The sequence below is a fragment of the Cetorhinus maximus genome, chromosome 36 (assembly GCF_964194155.1).
Source record: "Cetorhinus maximus chromosome 36, sCetMax3.hap1.1, whole genome shotgun sequence".
Taxonomy (NCBI): Eukaryota; Metazoa; Chordata; class Chondrichthyes; order Lamniformes; family Cetorhinidae; genus Cetorhinus; species Cetorhinus maximus.
The window spans coordinates 1,643,869-1,652,788 of NC_135914.1; the positions used below are offsets into that span (position 1 = coordinate 1,643,869).

The 8,920-nt window shown below is 48.2% G+C and overlaps 1 protein-coding gene across 1 annotated transcript; it reads right to left on the reverse strand.

Moving 5' to 3' along the window:
- Positions 1–3,726: 3,726 nt before the first annotated feature.
- LOC144672168 (uncharacterized) lies at positions 3,727–8,534 on the reverse strand. The gene has a single exon (XM_078533993.1). It carries the CDS (start codon positions 8,520–8,522, stop codon positions 5,673–5,675), a length of 2,850 nt encoding a protein of 949 aa, XP_078390119.1. The 5' UTR covers positions 8,523–8,534; the 3' UTR covers positions 3,727–5,672.
- Positions 8,535–8,920: the final 386 nt, after the last annotated feature.

An 8,920-nucleotide genomic window follows, 5' to 3' on the forward strand; every position in this document is an offset into this window, starting at 1 on the left:
TCTCTAGACTGGGTATTTCCAATTTACTCCTGACTGGCCCCCTATCCTTTGTAAATAGGGCTGGTTATTAGTGACTGAGTTATGGGTGAGCTGCTTATGGCGAGTGGGTTATTGGTGACTGGAGGTGGGAGGATTATGGTGAGTGGGTTATTGGTGACTGGTAGTGGGATTATGGTGAGTGGGTTATTGGTGACTGGAGGCGGGGGCTTGTGGTGAGTGGGTTATTGGTGACTGGTAGTGGGATTATGATGAGTGGGTTATTGGTGACTGGAGGCGGGGGCTTATGGTGAGTGGGTTATTGGTGACTGGTAGTGGGATTATGGTGAGTGGGTTATTGGTGACTGGAAGTGGGATTATGGTGAGTGGGTTTATTGGTGATGAGGGCATGATGGTGAGTGGGTTTATTGGGGACTGCATGTGGGCGCGGTGATGGTGAGTGGGTTTAATGGGGACTGGGTGTGGGGGTGTGATGATGAGTAGGTTATTGGTGATGGGGTTGATGGTGAGTGGATTTATTGGGGACTGGGTGTGGGGGGTAATGATGGTGAGTAGGTTATTGCTGATGGCGGGGAGTGATGCTGAGAGGGTTATTAGTGATTATTGGTGATGAGGGGTGATGGTGAGTGGGTTTATTAGGGAGTGGGTCTACAGGGGTGACGGTGAGTAGGTTTATTGGTGATGGGGGGTGATGGTGAGTGGGGGTATTGGTGATGCGGGAGTAATGGTGAGTGGGTTTATTGGTGATGGGGGGTGATGGTGTGTGGGTTTATTGGTGATGGGGGGTGATGGTGTGTGGGTTTATTGATGATGAGGAAGTAATGGTGTGTGGGTTTATTGGTGATGGGGGGGTGATGGTGAGTGGGTTTATTGGTGATGGGGTATGATGGTGTGTGGGTTTATTGGTGATGAGGAAGTAATGGTGTGTGGGTTTATTGGTGATGGGGGGGTGATGGTGAGTGGGTTTATTGGTGATGGGGGGGTGATGGTGAGTGGGTTTATTGGTGATGGGGGGATGATGGTGAGTGGGTTTATTGGTGATGGGGGGGTGATGGTGAGTGGGTTTATTGGTGATTGGGGGGGTGATGGTGTGTGGGTTTATTGGTGATGGGGGGGTGATGGTGTGTGGGTTTATTGGTGATGGGGGGGTGATGGTGAGTGGGTTTATTGGTGATGGGGATGTAATGGTGTGTGGGTTTATTGGTGAAAGGGGGTGATGGTGAGTGGCATTATTGGGGGCTGGGCCTGGGTGGGGGGTGATGATAAGTGAGTTTATTGGGGTTGGGCCTGGGTGGGGTGTGATGGTGAGTGGGTTTATTGGTGATGGGGGGTGATGGTGAGTGGGTTTATTGGTGATGGGGGGGTGATGGTAAGTGGGTTATTAGTGATGGGGGGGTGATGGTGAGTGGGTTTATTGGTGATGGGGGTGATGGTTAGTGGGTTTATTGGTGATGGGGTGGTGATGGTAAGTGGGTTATTAGTGATGGGGGGGTGATGGTGAGTGGGTTATTGATGATGGGGGGTGATGGTGAGTGTGTTATTGGTGATCGGGAGGGGGTGATGGTGAGTGGGTTATTGGTGATGGGGGTGTTTTGTGAGCAGATTATCGGTGAACAGGAGCTGCTTAATGTCTCTATCAATGACTCCTCCCATCACTTCGATATCGGTTTAGAGTGGGGTGGGCTGCTGGGACGGTGATTGACCCTGTGTTATTGATTTGACGGAGCTGGGCTATCAGCTACATGGTTGATATCAGTGTGTGAGCCGTGCTGTCCCACTCAAGGCCTGAGGCCCTGTGGGACCATCGCCTGTCTCTTGCCGGGTGCTCAGAGTTACTTGGTTGGGCAATGGAGAGTCACTGGAGTGACTGGGGGCTGTGCCTTTCAAACTGATTCACCTCCCAGGAAGGTTGGAATAGTGCTTAAGGAGGGTGAAGGCCCTGTTGCCTATGTTACCCGGGATGTTTTGGATTTTCTCAAACTGGCTGGTGGGTGTGCGGAGATCAGTGCCGTATTCCCAGCATCAGTCAATGCTACCACCTCCTGGTGGTTCGTAGACAGTACAGCTCTATCTATCAGTGATCATCACCACTTGGCTTGAGCACATTGCTCTGTCCCAGCCTTTGTTCCCTTTGTTATGTCCCACAGGCATTGAAGAAGCTTGTAGTTTGGGAAATCTGAATCTTTGTTAAATGACAAATGGAGATATTGCAGTCAGGCTATTTTTAAAAACTCGTTCATGGGTTGTGAGTGTCCTGGAAACTGTAACAAGCAGGGTAGGTAAAGGAGAACTGTGGGGGGTGGGGGGGACTGCATGTATTTGGATGCTCATTCGGCATTCGATAAGGTGCCACACAAAAAGGTTATGATGCAAAAGCTGTCGTCATGGGACTGGGTAATAAATTAACATGGACGGAGCATTGGTGAATGGGCAGGAAGCGGGCATTAGGAAGAAATCAGGTTGGCAGGCTGTAGAGTGCCACAGGATCAGTGCTCGGGCCTCAGCTATTTACAATCTACATTTAGTGACTTAAATGCAGGGGCTCATACATCCATGTTTGCTGACAATACAAAGTTGGATGTAAATATGAGCTAGCAGGAGGATGCAAAAGGTTCTAGACAGGCTAGGTGAGTGGATAAGAATATAGTAGATGGAATGTAAATGTGGAGAAGTGCGAGGTTATCCACTATGGTAGAAAATATAGAAAAACAGGGTATTTTTTTAAAAGATAAGAGAAAAAGGACATGCTGTCGAAGATTTTTGTCTTGCACTCATCAGGACATATGCAAAAATACCAATTGTAACGGGAGCAACAGTTTATACTACATGAGAAGAGGGCTCTGATTGGTTGGCAAGCGGACTTTGAATGGCAGGGGCGTTGCCGTGGAGAATGCTTCAGGGGACAGTTAACCGCCAAGCTTTGTTTAAATTCAAACCAGGCGGGTTGGCTCCAACTGGTCAAGGCATTGCCCTGGGGAATGGGACAAGGAATGGCTGGCCCCTAAGCTTTTGTTTAGTTGAAACAGGCACTATGCGTGGACCTGCTCATTCTGTCAAACAGCACATCCCACTGGCTGTTCTCAACAGGCAAAGTACTGGCCTTAGCTAACCAGCAAAACTGGCAAAACTGGCAAAACTCAAAGCGTAGCGTCCAACATTAGATGTGATTCCACGATTGGACAACACTTGCTAAACAATCCTGATTGTTACACTGAAAGATTAAGAGTTGGGCTCACAGTGTGGCTCACTTGTGCATGCTGGAAGCTACATATGTTCACATACAGGGCCCTATCCTTTGCAGACCGAAGGAGCAGGTCCATGCATTGTGCCTTTTTCAACTAAACAAAAGCTTGCCTCATTCCCCAGGGCAAAGCCTTGACCAATCAGGGTCAGCCTGCCTAGTTTGAATTTAAACAAAGCTTGGCAGTTGACTGTCCCCTGGTGCATTCTCCATGGCAACACCCCTACCAACCTGAGTCCAACGAATCGGCACTCTCTTCTCATGCAGTATAAATTGTTGTTCCTGTTACAATTGGTATCCTTGCGAATGTCCTGATGAGTGCAAGATGAAAAGCTTTGACAGCATGTCTCTTTTTCTTGGCAACACTCAAGTCCTGCGCTAACAAATGACTATTGGTAAGAGATTGGGAAATGCTGGTATTCAGGGGGATTTGCACACGGATCACGGAAAGTTAACAGGCAGGAACAGCATGCAATTAGAAAGGCAAATTGTAGGCCAGCCTTTATTACAAAGTGGTTGAAGTACAAGAGTATAGAAGTCTTACTACAATTTAAAAACAGCTTTAGTAGACCACATCTGAAGCACTGTGTATAGTTTGCATTACCTAAGGAAGGATGTACTTGCCTTAGAGGGAGTGCAACAAAGGTTTACTAGATTGATTCCTGGGATGAGTGGATTGTCCTGTGCGGAGAGGTTGAGTAGAATGGACCTACATTCCATAGGGCTGGATTTTACCATTGGCGAGCGAGGGTTGGGCCCGCTCGCCGATGCATAAAATGACGCGCGGTGACATCGGGCGGAACTCCTGACGTCACTGCGCCCCATTTAAATTTTCAGGAAGGCGGGGGGCACAACAAAATCAGCTGCACGCCCACCGACCTGTCAATGGCCAGTTGAGGCCATTGACAGATCAGTTAAAGTACTTAGTGGACCTGCCCGTCCAACCTTAAGGTCGGCCGGCAGGCCAGGAGCTCCGGTGGGGAATAGAAAAAGCACGAAACCTCATCCACGGGCGGGATGAGGTTTCATGTAGGGTTTTAAAAATTTTAATAAAGTTTTTTTTAGAAATTGTGAACATGCCCCAACTCATGTGACATTGTCACATGGCGGGGGGCGTGTTAGGGAAATTTTATTTTTCTATTTTGAGCTTTTTCACATTTAGAGCCGATCTCCCTGAGGCTGCACTTAGCCTCAGGGAGATGGGTGTGCTCTTTCATGCACATGCGCGAAAGAGCACACTCTCGATTTTAGGAATCCCCCCACCGCCCGCACAGGGAGCGCATAGCGCTTCCCTGCGGACATCACGCTGGGCGGGATGTAATTGGCCCGCCCACCTAAAATGGTGCCGCGCCTCCGATTGGGGGCACCGATCGGAAGCGTGCCCATATGCGCCCGCCCATCAACTGAAAATTCAGCCCATAGAGTTTAAAACAATAGGTGGGTGATTTCATTTAAATATATAAACTTAAAAAACATTTCTTTCACAGGAAGTGGGTGTCGCTGGCAAGGCCAGGCATTTGATGCCCATCGTAATTGCCCCTTGAGAAGGTGGGTGGCGAGCTGCCTTCTTGAACCGTAGGTACACCCACAGTGCTGTTGGGGAAGGAGTTCCAGAGTTTTGACCCAGCGACAGTTCAGGAACGGTGGATAGAGTTCCGAATTGGGATGCTGAGTGGCTTGGAGGGGGATTTCTTAAGGGACTTGACAGGGTAGACGCCGGGAGGAAGGTTCTCCCGGCTGGAGAATCTGGAACTAGGAATCATGGTGTCAGAATAAGGGGTCAGCCATTTAGGAATAGAGAGTTGTGAATGTTTGGAATTCTCTACTCCAGAGGGTCATGGATGCTCAGTCATTAAGAACATTCGAGACAGAGATTGATAGATTATTGGATACTAGGAAATGAATGGATATAGGGATAGGGCAGGAAGGTGGAGGCAAGGTAAAAGGTCAGCCCTGAGCTTATTGAATGGCAGAATAGGCTCGAAGGGCTGAATGACTTGCTCCTGCTCCAGTTTCTCCTGGTCCTTTATGTTTGTTAGATCCATTTCTCACTCCAGCAAATCCTGAGGCTGTTTGGAGTGAGTGTGGGATCTCCTGTTCGCTCCAATGTGTGGGTGATCTTGTGCTCCCAGTGTCAGTGGGAAGGGGACATCCAGCACATTAGACTGGGCCTAGATCCAAGATTAGATGGAAATACAACACTGAGACGTCATGCAGGGCCAGATATTGCATGCTATGTAGACTTAATTTGGTGAATTTTCTGACTGTACCTTTGTCTTATCCTGGGTCACTACAGTAGTAGAGAGAAGATTAACAATAAGGAGAGACTGTGTAGGGGGTTGGGTGGGGGCAGTGAAAATGCATGGCAGTGAGTTCTGAGATCAGAGGGAGCTCTGCCACTGGAACTAAGTGGGGCTTTTTGGAAACTTAAAGTTTAACTTTCAACAGCAGTGTCCATCTCCTTGATGCAGCTGGAGCCTTTAATTGCTTCTCTCACTTTGATCCAAAAGAGCTTTTGAGCTTCCACATCTGTTGGCCACTGGATGTAGGTCTTCTTCCTCATCACCTTCCTCATCTTGTGATAGGTTGAGAGTTCGGCATCTGGAATCTTCTCCAAGAAGATGAGTATGATGACATCTTTCAATTCGTGGAACAACCTGTAACTAACCAGCTGTAGTTCCATCGAGCACCATTCACTCTCCAGGTAGTTGTGGCTCATCACACAGATAGTCTTCCTGCTCTGGTAGATGCTGTCCACAATGTTATCGATGACGTATTTGCCCAGTTCGAAATCTCTGTGGTGGAGGCAGAGCTTGAAGCATTGAGGTCCTGTCGTTTCCAGGTTCGGCACCAGCTCTTGCAGGACCCAGCCCTCGTCATTTGAATTATAGGAGATAAATGCATCGTACTTGTAGCACTGCTGGCTCTCGTTTCTTCCCCTGTGGTCATTCAACCATGAGCGAAAAATGTAAAACCCATACTTGATGTGCCAGTATCCTTCCTTGTAGATTAGAGGGATGAACATGCACATGATCAAGATTGGAAAGGTTATTTGGAGCATGAGATGTCCAATGTCCAAGTAGCACACACGAGCATCAAACCTGTACAAGTATTCAGTCGGCTGACCTGCACAGGTATGGTTGTAAAAATAGACAACCTGGACCCTGGGGTTAGACAGCGACCAGTTTTGGAACCAGCTGTTACTACAGGTACAAGGAAATGGGTTCTTCCGTAAATCCAGGTAGGTCAGGGAGGGCAGGTGTTTGAGAACCGTGCTATTGACAGTCTGAATGGCGTTTTTTCCCAAGAACAGTGTCCTGAGGTTGGAAAGGTTTCCAAGGATGTCAACAGACATGAATTGGAGACCCACATTTTCCAGGTTTAGCCTCTCTAGTCTCTGGAGGTTCTCAAAGATTCCTGGGTTCAGACTATGGATCCCATTGCAAGTGTCGGGCATGGAGAGGATTCTCAAGTTGTTCAGATCTTCAAATCCACCTTGGGACAGTGACATTTTATTCCTTCCTATGTACAGATCCCTTAAAGAGATGAGGCCTTTGAAAAACTTTGGAGGAATAATGTTAATGCCGTAAGGTTGCTGGGCTTCTAGCTTGAGAATGTAGAGCTTTGTCAGGTTAATAAATGGAGATGTTACAGTCAGACCGCTATTGTATCTGATCCAATTACTGTCCAGGTCCAATACCCCCAATGACAGGAGATTGCTGAAGATTTCCCTGCTGATATGGCTTATATAGTTTCTGTCGAGATACAGCTTGGACACATTGTCCAATCCCCTGAAAGACAGGCTGGTGAGGCTTCGGATTTTGTTCCCTCCCAGGTCCAAAGTCTCCAGGTTGTCGAGATTTTCAAACACCCTCTCGAAAAGAATTGAGATCCTGTTGTTCCTGAGATTGAGGATCCTGAGGCTTCGGAGCCCGCTGAAGTTGTGTTGGTGGATGTCAGTGATGAGGTTGTTGTCGAGCCTGAGTTGCAGTAGGCTGGTGAGGTTAGAAAAGGCTCCACTGTTGATGACAGCGATGTTGTTAATGTTTAACATCAGGCTCCGGAGATGGGGAGCATAAGAGAAGGCATGGCTTGAAATGGTGAAAATCCTGTTGTAGCGAAAGGAGAGGCGTGACAGTTTTGGAAACAGCGTGACTGTCCTCCCATCCCTGAAACAGGAAGGCAGGTATTGGATTTGGTTGTGTTCGATAATGAAAGAAATGACTTGCTCCCTTTTGGACACAAATTCAAGGCAGCCGACAGAAGTGAGGGGATTGTGTGATAAGTCCCAGCTGGTGATGGGTGGGCACTGGGCGAAGGAATGGGCGGTGAGGTTGGAGATCTGATTGTTCTGCAGGACCAGGCTTCTCATGGTCAAGTTACCTAGATGATGGCACAAGTCAGAGAGCCTTGTCTGGTTCAGCCTTAAACCAGAGTACTGAACCTTCCGCAGGTCCACGTTTCCAGAGTCGAGAAACTCAGTGATGTTTAAGGGGTTGCCCTTGATGATCAACCAGGAGATCTTTCTCAGGTCAACTTTAGAAAATTCCGAAGCATCGGAGAGCTTGTTATCAGACAGATCCAATGTGAAGTTGTGGTTGAGAAAATTCCGTTTGCAGCCAAAGGTTGTGAGAGAGGTGTTGCGGAGGTAAAGGAACTGAAGGGAGGGTGGGAGATTGGTAGATTGTTGCAGGGAACCCAGACAGTTATTGCTCAGATCCAGGAGAGTCAAGTTTCTGAATGCAGAGACAGCGCTCACCACGTGAGAGAAATTCTGGAGGTCATTGGAGCTTAAAACGAGTGTTTGAAGACTTGCCAATTCAGCGAAGGCGTTTGGTTCAACTGTGGCCAAGCGGTTGTGGTGGAGCAGGAGGCAACGTAACTTCCCAAGCCCCCGCAAGTCCAGAGGCGCCAGGTGGGCGATGCTGTTGTAGGACAGGTTGAGGGTCAGCAGGTCGGTGAGGTTATTGAACACGCCACAGCATACGCTGTCAATCCGATTGTAATCCAGGCGCAGGGTCAGCAACTTGGGCAGGCTGCCAAAGCTGCCCGTTGGCAGTTGGGTCAGCTGGTTGTGAGAGATGTTCAGGTGCGCAGTGCTGGCTGGGAGGTCAGACACGGCGCTGGAGACCCGTGTGAGGAAACGGTGGACGCATCGGAAGGTATCGTTTTGACTGAAATCCTGGATGCAGTTCCTGAAACTGTAGGCCGGCACTGTGGGCATCAGCACAATGCTCGAAAAGGCATAGAGGAGCCATAGACGGTCAACATTTAGTCTCAACATCTCCTTTTGCCCGAGAGCCCCAAATGTTTAGCTGGAGGTTACCTGAGAAAAATGTTGGAGGTTTGTATTTTCCTCTATCCCTTCTCACGATGGCCTATAAATCGGAGATAATTTAAATGGTCAATTTAGTAAATATTAAACAAAGCATTTAACCTGCACTCCAGTGTCACTACTCTCCGCACTCTGAAACACCATATTTACTATCTTGTATCTGAGGATATTACCAGCTCACTGAAGACCCCTGAGATAAAAACAAAAAGCTAAAAGCTACTGCGGATGCTGGAAATCCAAAACAAAAACAGAATTACCTGGAAAAACTCAGCAGGTCTGGCAGCATCGGTGGAGAAGAAATCAGTTAACGTTTCGAGTCCTCATGACCCTTCGGCAGAACTGAGTAT

Coding starts and splice junctions, on each gene's coding strand:
- LOC144672168 (XM_078533993.1), bottom strand. CDS start 8,522: ATGTTGAGACTAAATGTTGACCGTCTATGGCTCCTCTATGCCTTTTCG.